This window comes from Lepus europaeus, chromosome 3, assembly GCF_033115175.1.
Source record: "Lepus europaeus isolate LE1 chromosome 3, mLepTim1.pri, whole genome shotgun sequence".
Classification (NCBI taxonomy): Eukaryota; Metazoa; Chordata; class Mammalia; order Lagomorpha; family Leporidae; genus Lepus; species Lepus europaeus.
Window position 1 is genome coordinate 147805042 of NC_084829.1, and position 16080 is coordinate 147821121.

Consider the following 16080-nt stretch of genomic DNA (forward strand, 5'->3'; position numbering starts at 1 on the left):
AATTCTCAATTATCATTCAAAAAAGCTAAGCCAATGTTACCTTTGTATTGACATAATAACAAATAAACATTCTAGAAGGTGAAACATAGATGCATTGATTATCCACATAGCACAATGGTAGTAAAACCTGTCTCAGGCTATTTCCAAGTTCTCCAAAGTGTTTTGTTAACGAAGATGAAGGCAATTTATTTAATGACATGATTTGTGTCTCTTCAGGCAACATACTCAACATAGTTGTTATTTTTAAAAATGTTTTGCCTATAATTATGTAATTCCAAGTAACTTAACATGTGCACTAATCTTTGCATATAATAACAATAATCTGCTATAAATATTTTTCAGGAATATATATATTTTTCACAAGCCAAGTTCATACTGCCTTAACTTTCAAAAGTCAGAATTTAAGGTAAATATATTATAATCTCCTCTTTCCCTTTTTATACTTTTGTTTTCAATAAAATTGAAATAGTGAGAAACACCTTTAAATATCTTAAGTATTTCTAAATTCATGACATTTTTTTAAAATGAATTTTCAAATCCTTCTACTAATTCCTTATCCAGACCATAAGCAAAACTCCATGAACTCCTTACTGAAACTATGATCCACCTGACTGTGTTGCAGTGGCTAAATCTGGAGCTACATTATTCAAATTCATATTAATAAAATTTTGATTTATGAATTAATAAAGAAGGTACACAAAGAAGTTCACTATATTTGGTTTTCTTTATTATTTGCTGGATAGTGTGTATTTCCTAAAACATAAGTACATTTTCACCACCGTGTCTGTGTTTTGGCTTTCTCTCTTTCTGGCTCTGTCACTGTCTCTCTCTCTCTGCTCAAATTCTTCCCACTCCCTGCATTGTCTTCCCTTTTATCCTTATGGCTTTAATCCAGCTAATGTCTAGAAGTACTTCAGAACAGTAGAGATGTCCGTGGTTTTGTAAAGCCTTCTTCCCTGGTTGGTCAAGTGACTTGACCTCAGGCTCCTCTCTGTCTGCTCAATGCTCACCCAGGTACTGACTGCCCATCCCAACTGCCTGGTTGCTTCTCTGTGTCCTCCCTGTACCCTGTGCCCTGATTGGCATTAGCATCTTCAGAAGGACAGTGTCCTTTTGTTTACTATTGTGAGACCATTGTTGATGTAACATGGGATCTCAATTTAAAAAAAAATAAATTGTTAAATAAACTAATTAGAATCTCACCTTGGGTGGAATTTTAGAAATCACAGTGAGACATATTCTGGCAAACTGCATTGAACTGAAATTTGCCTGTTTAAGGCCAAGGACATCCAAGGCCTTGATGATATCCCACACCTCAATGAACAGTATGCATAGTGAGAGTTGCAGGGACTTCCATTGCACTTGTATCACATGAAAACACAGGCACAGGAAACCTTTTGAGCATTCTCATGAGATACTTTGTAGCTGGTTACCTCTTCTGGGAATGAGTATGAGGTCTTAGGTGGTGACTGGGAGCAATAAATCATCTACCTCATGCTGGAGTCTGTCTTTGACCCTAGGGATATAATAAAACTGTTCATTGGGAATAATGGGACCAAGAGGATGGTATGAAACTAATGTACGCTATAAACTAATGTTTATTTAGACATATTTCTCTATTCAAAGTGTTGGCAATGATGATTGTTTACAGGTATGGCAGGCCTTGAATTAGCTTATTTATTACAGTCACCGCTCAGAGCAAGGCCTAGGGAAAGGTATCACTGTCATTTTACAGGAAAGGAAAAGTTTGAATAAAATACCCAAGGTCACCAGGCTAGCAAGCAGCACAAATATCATGTGGAAGTGGGATGGGTACAACTCGGAGCCTACTTGTTTTTCTTATCACGATGTGCACCTTTGGACATGGGCAAGTGGTTTTGGAGTCAGACAACTAGGTTTTAGCCATACGACTAGTTCCACCATTTACTCGGTTTTTGGACTCTGAGAGTTGACCTTATCTCTGCCTTAGTTTTCTCACCTATACAGTGGTGTTAAAGAGTCCTAGTTTTAGAATTGGGAAATAAATGAGACAATGTATGTAAGACAGAAGAATGCCAGAAAGTAAGCGCTAGCTAGTAAATGTCCTCTGTGATCTATGAGAGATTATGGGGCCGCTGCCGTGGCTCACTTAGTTAATCCTCTGCCTGCGGTGCCGGCATCCCATATGGACGCCAGGTTCTAGTCCCAGTTGCTCCTCTTCCAGTACAACTCTCTGCTGTGGCCCGGGAAGGCAGTGGAGGATGGCCCAAGTGCTTGGGCCCCTGCACCCACATGGGAGACTAGGAGGAATCTCCTGGCTCCTGGCTTCAGATCGGCATAGCTCTGGCCGTTTGAGGGGTGAACCAATGGAAGGAAGACCTTTCTCTCTGTCTCTGTCACTGTCTATCAATCAAATAAATAAAAAAAAAAGAAAGAGAGATTGTATATGAGTTTTCATTACACATCATTATCCTAATATTTGTGTGTGTGGCAAAACAGAAAACTATTCTTTATTCTGCTATTTTCATGAAATGATTTAAATGAAAGTTAATGTCTTCTTAAAGTCTCTTCTTGGCAAAGACACTCCAAAATGTGTCCTTCATTCCCCTTTACTTCTTTAAACATTAATGGTTTGAGAAAAGTATAACTTTTCCCTAGTGGGCATTAGAACTCAAATTTAATGGCTTTATAGATGGTCTGGAAGGAAGCAGTGGTGGAAATTAGAGGCCAGGCAGTCTTGATTTATTATTTTGTGCTAGCAACTAAGTTTGGGATATGGGGCCTCAGACTGAACCTTGGCAGATTCCAGAGATCAGTGTGAGGATAGGGCAAGGCCATTCAATGGTGTCATGTGCTGGCTCCAGGGCAGAGTCCTTTTGCCTTCTGCATTTCTGTCTTCAAAAATGACAACAAATGAACCCAGTGTAGAACCTTCTCAGGAGTGCATGTTGGAGGAGTAAATCCCAAATTCCTTTATGCTCTCAGCTAGTGAACATTGAAACACCTGCCTGTATCACCAACGTGTTTCAGCTGAAAGGCAACAAACAAACTGAAATGTCAAAGGAAAACTACTGGAAAACATTGTAGAAAGCAATAATTTTAGGCCGGCACCGCGGCTCACTAGGCTAATCCTCCGCCTTGCGGCGCAGGCGCATCGGGTTCTAGTCCCGGTTGGGGCACCGATCCTGTCCCGGTTGCCCCTCTTCCAGGCCAGCTCTCTGCTGTGGCCAGGGAGTGCAGTGGAGGATGGCCCAAGTGCTTGGGCCCTGCACCCCATGGGAGACCAGGAGAAGCACCTGGCTCCTGCCATCGGATCAGCGCGGTGCGCTGGCTGCAGTGCGCTACAGCGGCAGCCATTGGAGGGTGAACCAACGGCAAAAGGAAGACCTCTCTCACTGTCCACTCTACCTGTCAAAAAAAAAAAAAAGCAATAATTTTAAATAAGTTACATTGCATCAAACATTTTTGTTGCAGGTGATTAAATTATAAGGTTTCTTTTTTCACAATGCTGCATTAATATATATGATTTCTATTTCAAATATTGACTGGTTATTTTATTTTAGTATTATAGTAAAATAATATGTAAATCTTATTAAAGTATAGCAACAATTAAACAGTTGAACACATTTACTGTATACCATCAATCAAAATCATGTTACAGCATATTTGCAAGGCAATAATAGCACAGCAGTCAAGAACAGCCTTAGAGTCAAACATATACCTACTTCTACATCTCAGCTTTGCTACTTACAAGTTCTGTGACTTTGAAAAATCACTTGACCTCTCCTTGCTTCAGTTTCTTCATTCATAATTGACTAGATTAATAGTAATCAGAAGGATGAGTTGAAATCCTATATGTGTACCTTTACCTGCTGTCACTTAAGGGAAATTATGCTTTCATTCAGAAGTTCATTGCGTCTTCAAAATAAAAATCTATCATCTGGTATATTAATAAGCAGCAAGTGTATTTCTGAAGATTACTGGAAATAAGAGAGTTTATATCACATGCACCCCTGTAAAATACTTTAATGTTTAGATGTTTCAAAATATTGTGGGAATATAGAATAAAAAGATAAGTTTTGGTATGAAAATATAGAATCCATGCAGAGTTTCTTCATGAACTTTTTGAATATACTTCGTATGCAAGAGTTTCACATTTTTCTCGCACTAAAATACTTATTTTATTTTGCAGTACACCCCGTTAGACACATTCTTTATTTTTTAAGAAATATTTATTTATTTGAAAGTCAGAGTTTTACAGAGAAGCAGACAAAGAGAAAGAAAGAGAATGGATTTTCATCTATTAGTTCAATCCCCCAAATGGCCACAATAGCCAGAGCTGTGCCAATCTGAAGCCAGGGGAGCTTCTTCCAGGTCTGCCATACAGGGGCAGGGGTCCAAGTACTTGGGCCATCTTCTACTGCTTTCCCAGGCTATAGCAGAGAGCAAGATGGGAAGTAGCAGCCAGGACTTGAACCGGCGCCCATAAGGGATGCAGCACCACAGGCAATAACTTTACTCACTACACCAAAGCACCAGCCAGACACATTCTTTATTGTATAAAGTTATTCTCTAAGACCTCACTGCCTATCAGGGACCTATTCTCTGAGCACTCCTCAGTCCTGGACTCAGTCTCCTTCTCACTTTCTCATTTGTGGAGCATATATATCCTTTTCTTTCCTCATGAAAAATATCTTGGCCTCTTTAATACATGGTGGTCATCTCACAGAGGCCCTGCAGATCCAGCTTCTGTATAGACTATCACCACCATTTACCCAGTATGGTTTTCTTCCTATTATGAAACCCATAGGTACTTATTTTGGTACCCAGAGAGATTAAGTTTCTTACCAATGTTAGGTATCACACAACATTATTATTAGAAGTAGAAAATAATACACATTTACACATTAATTGGCTGATGCAATGTATGATGGTTGGTCTGATTTCTTGCAGTTTTCAGAAGAACGTGTGTCCTACTATCTGTATGTGGACAGTCTTAAACCTATTGAACTACTTGTTTGCTTTTCGGCATTGGTACGCTGGGGGGAATCTGGAGGTAAGAGCACTGTGGAATTTATAGTCTTAATGCCTAGGTAATGTCCAGGCCAGGAACATGAAATAAGGTTTTTAGACCCTGGAAATACTTCCCCCTCAGATCTCCTCTGGAGCCACACAGGGACACCAGTGCCAAATCCTCTGCTACTCTTACTCTCCAGGCACTGAAGATTCTGCTCCTGCTTGCCGCTCAGGACCTCTTGGTTGCAGACAGGTTACACCTATACATTGGTCATCCTTGATTCTTTCAAAATCTATTGAATACCTTGAACTCCTTCTTCTCGGATTTGGCAAATCCAACGACCTTTCCCTTCACACCTTCTTGATCTCTGCTATAGTTTGGATGTGACTTGTGCCCCAAAGTTTCAAGTGCTATGGGATTGGTTCCCAAGTTATTGTATTGAGGTGCTATAATCTTTAAGAAGGAATCAAGAGAGGGGTAATCAGGCCACTGGGGGTGCTGCTCCCCCTTTTAAAATTTATTTGAAAGAGTTACACAGGGGTTGAAGGGACAGATTTTCCATCTGATGGTTCACTCCTGAAATGGCTGCACTGGCTGGAGCTGTGCCAGGCCAAAGCCGAGAGCCTCTTCCAGGACTCCCATGTCGGTACAAAGATCAAAGCACTTGGCCATCCTCTGCTCCTTTCCCAGGCACATCAGCCGGGAGCTGGGTCTGAGATGGAGCAGCCAGGATAAGAACATGGGATGCTGGCATCACTGGCAGCATCCCACCCCACTATACCACAACACTGGCTATGGAGATGCTGCCCTTGAAAGGGATTAATACTGATTTGAAGAACTTAGTTCTCCCAAGAGTAGGTTGTCTTAAAGAGACATCCCCTCATGCACTTGGCCTGCTCCGCACATGGCCCATTGCCATGGAGCTTCTCTGCCATCATGTGACACAGCCAGGGGAAAGCCCTTTGCAGGATGTCAGAACAATATCATTATTCCTCTAGAACTCTGAGCAAAATAAAACTCTTTCTATAAAGTACCCAGCATTGGATATTTTGCTATAGAAACATAAAATGGACTAATCCAGCCCTCTGCTTTTGTGATTACCCTATAGACTCTAACCTTTACCAATTACTGCCTCATGTCAGTCATCAATCATCTCCATTTCAAGTACTCCATTCTCTGATTACCACCCATGGCTTCTCCAGTTCACTCTCTCTGAAATTATGAGCCTACAACTGACACCATCAAGACTTCCCCCCATCTATTCTGCCACTTTCTTTCTGCCCATCACTTTTCTCATGGCCATTTTCTCTCACTACCAACATAGTTTTTGTGACCCACCACTATGATTACATCCTTGTGTATACTCAACATACTTGCCCTTCTTACATTCATAAATTACATTCCTGGCTAAAATCCCAATATTGTTTAAACTCAACTCTGCACCTAACCTGTGGTTGAATCACAGAAGCTGAATGTAATTCAAGAAAATACAAATATTCTGGCTAGCTTTGTTTTCATTAAGGAACATGACTCTCAATAAGATTCATTAGCACTGCCACATTTTCTCATGGTCACTCATTCTCCTCTCATTCTCATGATGCCTATTTAAGTCTCTCCCCACCCCCTCCAAATCTTCAACTCCTTAGTCTCACTCATTCTTACCTGATGAACTTGCTTCTGATATCACTGAAAAGACGGCAGAAATCAGGAACAACTCATATCATTTCCCCACAATGAACTCTTTCAAGTTCTAGTCTGACTTCTTTCCTGTTCTGAGTGAAGGACTGACCCTGCTCCTGTCAACCCCAACCTTTTTGCATACACACACACATACACAAACAAACATTCTTTAATTCCCTGATCTGTTCTGTGAAAACATGTAGTTTTAGCTGGAATTAAAGTACCTGACACTGCAGGGTTCACTCAATGTTTGCTGAATGTTTAACAGTGAATGCTTTGCCAGCATTGAGGGGCAGAACTTTATTTTTCACCAAACTTTCCTCAATGCTTTGAATGGTACCTGGCATACAACAGGTATATAATAAGTACTTGGTACATAATAAACTTTCCAAAATGTCGTGATCTAGGCTTAATATGTCTACAAAACCTGTAGCTCCAAAGTCACAGCAGATCCTATAGCACTTAACTTCTGTATGCATGAAGGCATTTCAGGACATGGTGTGCTGTATAGCCTCAGTGTGTTTTCTGGAAGCAGAACAGTAAGCATTTAGCTCTCAGTGACTAGTAAAGAATACAATATATTCTTTATTCACCTTAGAAGAAAAATATATTTTGAATTAAGTCTTGTTAATTTTCAACGTCTTCATAAAGTCAAAGACTCTGAGAACCAAAGATTAAAATTTAGATACATGAGGGCATATTTTGATCCATTTTTACATTTATAGTAAAGAAATCTCTTTCCAAAATATAATGTGTTTTCTTTTTTAAAATTTTATCTTTAGTGGTGAGTATTTGGCCCGGTGTCTAAGATGCCAGTTAAGACATCTACATTAGTTACTTTAGTACCTGGATTCGATACTTGCCTCTGGCTCCTAACTCCTCTTCCTATAATGTGCACCCTAGGAGACATTAGTGATAGCTCAAGTATTTGGGTCCCTGCCTCCCATGTGGGAGACCTGGATTGAGTTTCCAGCTGTCAGCCTCGGTCTGCCCTAGTACTAGCTGTTGTGGGAATTTGAGAAATAAACTGGCAGATGGAAGGGAGCCCTATTTAGGAAGTAAATGAGCAAGGAGGAGCTCCCACCCACACACACATTCTCCCTCCGCCCTCAAATTAATTAAGTAATTAATTTTTAAAAGTACCTTTAAAGATATTGTACTTATTACCATAGAGGTAATGCTGATATACTACATGAAATACTAAAATGAAATATACTTTTTTTCCTGATTTCCTCATTCTGAGTTTCTTTACTGGAGTTAATGATTATTAGAAGGCAAATGAAACCGGCCGGCACCACGGCTCACTAGGCTAATCCTCCGCCTTGCGGCGCCGACACACGGGTTCTAGTCCCGGTCGGGGCACCGGATTCTGTCCCGGTTGCCCCTCTTCCAGGCCAGCTCTCTGCTGTGGCCAGGGAGTGTAGTGGAGGATGGCCCAAGTGCTTGGGCCCTGCACCCCATGGGAGACCAGGAGAAGCACCTGGCTCCTGCCATCGGATCAGCGTGGTGCGCCGGCCGCAGCGTGCCAACCGCGGCAGCCATTGGAGGGTGAACCAACGGCAAAAGGAAGACCTTTCTCTCTGTCTCTCTCTCCAACTGTCCACTCTGCCTGTCAAAAAAAAAAAAAAAGTCAAATGAAACCAATCGACATATCTGGAATTCACTTAAATATTATTTCCAAAAATTACCTGAAATAATACCAGGATTTTTATGAATAATTTAGTACATCTTTAACTCATTGCTTATTATTCTTTTTGTTACTGTTATTATTTTCATTGTGTTGTTATTGGAATAAAGGCAGTGTAAATGAAAACTAAGTACATTTCACACCCAAATTACAGTAATTTTTTTCACTTTTCCTTAAGCCCTAACAAAACACAGTCCTCCTGTTGAGCCTGGACTTCTAATAGGTGAAACATTTTCCTGGAAATCTTTGAAGCCACGCACACTTGTACTGAAGATCCACACATATGCCACCAAGGCTGCAATGATCCGTCTGCCTATTGGGTATGGAGAGACTTCATTTTTCCCATACTATGGATTTTCTGAAGGCTTGTAAAATGCTAACTAATGAAGAAGTGAAAAATATGAACATTGGGGCACTGTTTCCCAAAGTGATTTCACAAGACACAGGTCTATAACTGTGATTATTGAGAAAAATAATTCTGTGAACAAATAAATTGATAAATACTGCACGCTGAGTGCAAAATTTATTTTCATCAAAGATTCTTAGAATTGTGAATAAAGAATACTGTTTAGACCTATTTAATTCAGAAGCTTCTGAAAATATCTTATTAAATAATTCTTTTTATCTTCCCATGAATATATAGTCCTTTTCATGAATTTCAATTTCATTAAAATTTCAATTGAGAAGCATAGAAGTCTAGCATCTCCCCATACCAATCTAGAATTATACCCGTGGTTTGTTTTTGTTAGATATTATTTTAATCAAGTTGAAGCTGACTAAACACCCGAGTTTCCATTTTAAAGAAACTATGTTATGAAAGTATGTTCTTGATTTTGTTAAAAAAATCAAAATAATATGGCTTACCTCAATGAAGTAATTTCCATTGTTTTTTTCCCCAAGTTCAATCATTCTAATTCAGTATGATGATTGAAACACTATGACTTTTGTGCAAAAAGCAAAGGCCAAAAAGCAAAATTAAGTGGTAAAATAATAATTGGCAAGCATCCAATATTTCTGGAATGTCGTAAATTGTAAAACTTCAACATTTCTCACAACTGCCCTCAACTCTGGCAGGGAGAGATTCTCCTAGTAGTCAAGTTGCTTTGTAGAGATGCTTATTCATTGACAGCAAAGGACTTGAAATTAGTGAAGAATCTTATTAAATCCACATGGTGCCCCATAAAATATAGCTTCTCAATAGGCATACAGAAATCAGCATGTATGTTTTGTCATGTTCTACATGCTCAATAACTAAGGGGAAGTAGATATCTCTGTTTCAAAGATATTATAATCTAGTAGGAGATACACAATTAACACATAAGAAATAATGCATTTTAAGAAAAAGACTATATTATCTTAAATACCTGTACCCTCATGATGCAGTCACAATGTGACCGCAGTGTGTAGGAGTTTCTTTATGACAGTTTGGGACTCGATCTAAGCCCAAGGTTACACGGGTCTTTGAATTTCCACTCTTAAAGAACGCTAAGAGACTAAGGAATCTATATTTTACTAATTTAATGAAACAAAAAATAGATTAGACTACAACCTCGCACAATCGCCAGCATGTCATAAAGAAACTAGGAGGGCAATTACAATAAAGTCAACCCTTGGTCTTTATCAAATGTCCTTCTCTTTAGGAGACACATGCTACTGTTCACGGCGTATTCCCCAGTGGGCCATTCCATACACATCTGCAGCATGGTGACTTTTGTCGTTGGGGATGAAGATGTTGTGATGCCCAACTTTGAGCCGGTAAATATGTTAGCAACTGTGATATTTTTGTTATTTATTTCAAAGGTTTTAAAATAAATCCTGCTTCTGTTTTTTTATTCAACTTGCTTCCCCCCTTATGTTTAACCTTTAAAACTATATAGTATATTCCAAAAGTAACGCTCAAGTACAACCTGTACAATTAACAGTCTAAACCCTAAGGGGACATAATTAATAGCATTTTTTCCTCTAAAACCAGCTTCACTTCTACTCTGTTGAATGCCCTTTTATATCTGTTACCATCTCAGGTGGAGCCCACAGTATCGTCAGTCCTTTGAGGTACAAAGGATCAGCACAGTCTTTTTTAATGTAGTCTAAAGTTTGGATCTGTTTCTCTTTTTCATCCCTTGGTTGGCCTACGGAATTTATAGCCTGTATGTCTGGGATTCAGAGGGCAAAGGGTGGCCCACAAAAGCTGCTGCTGTGTCTCCTTCATGTCTTCTGTCTTCCAGATCTCTTTTTGGTTTCTCGCGCTCCCCTGCTCTGATCGAGTCTAAAAGAAGTAAATTAAATGGGGCCAGCATCTCCTCCGAAGTCTGTCTGCCAATGAGCAATTGGAGGAAGACTTGCTCTAACCATACCTCACTGAAAAAGCAAACCAAACTAAAACAAAACAAAACCAACTCCAAGTGGCACAGTGTTGTATTGATGGATTCTGCAAGCCATCTGGCAAATCATGTAGCAACTAAATGGCTTAAGATCAGCTCCCGTACGCTGTGTCCTCATGCTCCACACTTGCCCTACGCAAGCACTCTTGTTGGGGCAATGGCTGTGGCTGATTGCCACTTCTCAATTCTGTGCCATCTCTCATCATTTCTTTTTACTTCCTGCTTGACAGGCACAGGAGAAACACCAGCAAATCCACCTTATATGCAGCTGTCTTCTATTTCCTTATATAAGTTTACCTTGTTTTCTCCACATTCTTGTCTTTTTAAAAACAACTGCTTTTTAGATGGTATACATTATCCAATTTGATGAGATTTAGCACCCCAGGTGTTTTCTTTCTTTGCTTTGTGAATTCCTATTTCCCTGGAGATTTCACTTCTCTATCTTGGCAAGATTATTGAGGCTCAAGTATAAGCTCCATTGTTCTTTGATCCTAACAAAGAAATGAAGTGGGGTAGACTGGAGAAGAGCAGGGAGACTCCAGCTCCTTTAGAGCCATAATTGTTGTTGTCAGTGTTGCCACTGGAGCAGAACTTTTGTGGTTATGATTTCACCTAAAGAAGTAACACCACTAGGCTTGCATTTAGAAGGGTCATAAAGAAGGAAATTCATTAAAGCTGCAAGTCAACTGCATCTGTTCTCATCAGCCCCTCACCGCAGCAGGGCATCAGTGCCATTTGGGCACACTTGCTGGGTCATTCTTGCAGGGAACAATGCAATGATGGCATCCCTGGGGAAGAGGCAAAGCCAGACTTACAAAAGATTTCCTCCAGCTTTGCCTCCTTTTTCTGATCCAGGCAACTCCCCATCCTCCCCACCACATCCTACCAAGATAATTTTTATGCACCCCAGCTTCTCCTTGTATTTTTTAAATGAGCTACTAGCTGAAATCTCTGCCTCCTTCTAGCTTCAGCTGCCTCCTCTGAAAGGAACTAGCAGCCCATGCTAGCTCATCCTCTTGTTTCTCCAGTCCTTACTGCTCTTATTTTTTTTTTAATTTGACAGGTAGAGTTATAGACAGACAGAAAGGTTTTCCTTCGCCACGGCTGGCACTGAGCTGATATGAAGCCATGAGCCAGGTGTTTCTTCCTGGCCTCCTATGTGGGTGCAGGGGGCCAAGCACTTGGGCCATCCTCTGCTGCCCTCCTGGGCCACAGCAGAGAGCTGGACTGGAAGAGGAACAACCAGGACTAGAACCGGCGCCCATATGGGATGCCGGCGCTGTAGGAGGAGGATTAACCTAGTTAGCCATGGTGCCAGCCCCTTACTGCTCTTTTCCTGAAATCCTCTCTGACATCAATCCTCAAAGCCCACATGGAGACCCTCAGAACTAAGTAAGAATAGGAACAGTGGGAAAATTTCCCTGACTCACAGTAGAGTGTATGTAATCCTCCTGTATGTTCCCACCTGAATAGTAACTGAGTTCCTTGTTCTGTTATCTCTGAGAGCATAGCACCTAGTAAAATGCCTTGCTTAAGCAAGCCATCAAGGGTCAGCCATTTGGCTCAGGAGTTAAGACCCTGAATCTTTAATTGGAGTAATTGAGTTAAATATCCATCTTCACCTCCCACCTCCAGATTTCTGCTACTGAAGACCCTGGGAGGCTGGAGCCATGGCCCAGGTGATTGGGTCCCTGACACCCATGTGGGAGACCTGGGTTGACTTCCCCACTCTGGGCTGACCGCAGCCCAGCCCCATCTGTTGCAGGCATATGGGTTATGAACCAGTTGATGGGAGATGGCTCTCTCTCTCCCCGCCTCCAACACCATTATCTCTGCCTCTCAAATAAAATAGTTGTTTGATTTTTTTAAGTAAATCACAAACAATGATTGAATCAACCACTTGCTAGGGGTGATAGTCACACAGAAATTTTCCTTTTTCATAAATTTCATTCCAGTTTGAACATAAATGAAGGTTGCTGCTATACTTTGTCTTCCCAGGAGAGCTACCGCTTTACCGAACAGGCTCTAACAATTCTGAAAGCTGTGGGAAATGTGATCGCTAGTTTCAAAGACAAGAATAAACTTCCTGTAGCCCTGAAAGAGCTGCAAGCTGCTCACTACCCCATTCCCCTCCACAATAAAGAACTCACCGCACAGCACTTCAGGGTAAGCATCTCCTGGGTATGATGTGCCTAGGAGAAGACATTCTGTTTGAAATAGCATAGCTTATTTCAGGTGACCACCAAAAGCTGAGCCTGAGAAAATGTTTTAGAGGAAGACAGTATAGTTGGATAGTGGTTTCAAAATGAAGTTAGGGAGTGGGGGGAATAAAATGAAGGAGAAAAAAAAAATCCTTGAAGGATGTGATCATTACTGCAGCGGGCTACTGGGACTCCATAACCTAGGCAACTGAATAAACTATAGGATGCTCCCCAGCAGGGTCACCCTGACAGATGGCGGGGAGACCTTGGCCCTTCTCCACCAAGTCGTTCCCTCACTGAGAGATGCTTGCCCTCAGGGGCTTTCAGTTCCTTCCTCACACTTATGGGTGCCTCTGCCAGGGGTGAGTAGCCCTCCGGCTCCACAGACAATCTTGAGAAAGTGAATCAAAGAGACTGACAGCAGGTGTGATCCTATCCACAGCAGCCATAGTAGAAACAGGTGGCCATAGAACTGGATTTGTTAAGCTCCACACCAGGGCCATTTGAAGCCGGAGAATTTTGTCAAAGGACTGTCTCCTGCAAGGTAAGGTGTTTAAAAGCCACTCTGTCTCCACCGTCTAGATGCCAATAGCATCCCGTTGTTTCAACTGGAAATGACTTCAGACATTGCCAGATGTCTCTTGGTGGTAGAGGAAGAGAGTTACCATCACCAGATTTAGTAAATAAAAATATACCACATCTAGTTAGATTTTAATTTTCCTGTAAACAAGCAACACATATCATATTTAGGACATACTTTTACCAAAACTTATACTAAAATTCATTTTATATGTTATTCAAATTTAACTGAATATGGGTGTTATTGGAGATACATATTTAAGAAAAAATTCATTTCCCTACCTAGAAGATTCTTCACAGAGGTAGAAGAGGAAAAAAAAAAAAAAACAGTTTTACTGCTGAGGAAGCATTAAACCAGAATGCAATGCACTCAGCTAAGAGGTTACAAAGACAGAAAGAAATCTCCCACTTTTATATAGCTAAGGAATTGCAACCCATTACATAGACACTCTCAAGATAAACAATAACTAGTCCTCAAGAAAAATAACTTGATAGCACCATTTGCGAAGAATAGAAGGCCCCAGATGCATGAGAAAAACCTTTCTGGGTTGTAAAGCTGGCAAAGGGCTTACATAGCTTCCAAAGAATTTTATGTACATTTTTAAGAATTTAACTATAGTAAATATTGTAAGAAAAAAAGGGGCTTGTGGGTTTCAGTCTCTCATTTTCCACAGAGAGAATTTAGTTTCTTATTTTTATTTTGTACCTACCCTTATAACTTCCTAGATTGTGCCTGGTGACCTTAGTACGGAGCAAGGAAAGTGGAGAAAAGCACTCCCAGTTGAGAACTGCTCACCCAGGACATGAGTATTATTCCAGAAATATTTGCCATGACCCACCTCAAGGGCCAGCCTACTTAAAACACCACCACCACCACCCCTAGAAAAAGTAAAGTCTGTCATTCATCAGTTCTAGGTGGTAGCTGATCAGCTCTAAAATCAAACAAATAAATGATTAATTCACTGTATGAAAAGAAGTCTAGCCAGCACGTGGCTCAATAGGCTAATCCTCTGCCTTGTGGCGCCAACACACCGAGTTCTAGGGTTGTAGTCCCAGTCAGGGCACCGGATTCTGTCCCGGTTGCCCCTCTTCCAGGTCAGCTCTCTGCTATGGCCAGGGAGTGCAGTGGAGAATGGCCCAAGTGCTTGGGCCCTGCACCCCATGGGAGATCAGGAGATGCACCTGGCTCCTGTCTTCGGATCAGCATGGTGCGCCGGCCGCAGCGCACCAACCGCGGCGGCCATTGGAGGGTGAACCAACGGCAAAAGGAAGACCTTTCTCTTTGTCTCTCTCTCTCTCTCACTGTCCACTCTGCCTGTCAAAAAAAAAAAAATTCCCCTGCCTGTTAAGTAGCAGGTATCCTAATAGTTAATGACAATCAACATGAATTTTCTTCCTAACACATTATATCAGTTCCCAAAGCAACCTGGCCTGTGTCCTGGCCTACTATTATTGTAAGTCATACTGTATTCTCTGGGGAAAACATCTCTTGGGTCCCACCCCCAAGAATCTGGCCCTCCAATCCAGCAAACCCTTGTGGTGAGGAATACAGCACAGATTCTGCAAATGGGTTGTTGCAAATGGTAGGAAGAGAGGCCAATCCTCCTTCCAAGTTTTGAATTCCATGCCTACATGTTTACCCTCTGCAGATACAGCACCACAAATGGGCCTTTGATTCAGCAGATGCACACCACAGGTGTCATTTCATATCTTGGCTCAGCCCTTCATATGCCATTCCAATGTAGCAGGAATTTTGTCAATTCTGTCTCTGGTACATGTTAGGCCAATGGACCCTAGACTATTTCCAATGGTTAAATCCTCACTGGATAATATGTCCCTTAGTATGTTAGGCTGGGTCCCATGTCTGCCGTATATATTTCTGGAACCTCCTGGATAATGATGCTGGTAGAGGCATAGAGACACAGAAAACAAATTCCTATTTCCAGTGAGCGTGAATTCTAGTAATGGTGAATCATTAGCACCTTGCTAGAAGTCCACTGAAATCAACCTGTCATCAAGTGACTGGCTGACCTCCTCCAAGGATGGAACCATATCAAATGATCAGTCTGGTTCTGTCCTGGGCAGGTTACGCCATTGAGCCTGGGTGAATGAGAGTCTGTACTGTTGGGCCCATGTATAGTCTCATCCCTGCCAAGATTTTGCTGTGCCAAGGCCTTTTGTAACTACCCCGGATTTGATATGTAAGGAGCCTTTGTACCTGCAACACTTAGACTCAAGAGAGCTATTTTAGTACAAAACATCTCCATTTTATATTTTGAATTAACACAGCCATGTGACATCTGAAGCAAAATATTTGTCTAAATACATCTAAAAAGGCTTTTTCAGTGCAAAGAAAATACTCCTTAATGGTAAGAAAATCAGGCAAATTCCTTACATTTTTTTCCTTTAATTTTGTAGCATATGAAATATGCTGGAATTGATAGAAAATGTTATTTCACTTAAGCACAAGGATCATATATTAATTTTGCACTCGATCTCTTTGGCCAACTTAACACTATATTTTGGCTGATGTGTATTGTATGTATTGTTGTTGTG

General features: G+C 41.0%; 1 protein-coding gene across 1 annotated transcript in view; it reads left to right on the forward strand.

Annotated features, from left to right (window-relative positions):
- The window catches only part of ADGB (androglobin), a 225895-nt gene that overhangs the window by 123666 nt on the left and 86149 nt on the right, over positions 1 to 16080 (forward strand). The window contains exons 21-25 of the mRNA XM_062187283.1: positions 343 to 406; positions 4933 to 5035; positions 8542 to 8683; positions 10004 to 10118; positions 12743 to 12910. Coding sequence (XP_062043267.1) covers positions 343 to 406; positions 4933 to 5035; positions 8542 to 8683; positions 10004 to 10118; positions 12743 to 12910 — 592 coding nt within the window. The remainder of the gene's footprint in view (positions 1 to 342; positions 407 to 4932; positions 5036 to 8541; positions 8684 to 10003; positions 10119 to 12742; positions 12911 to 16080) is intronic.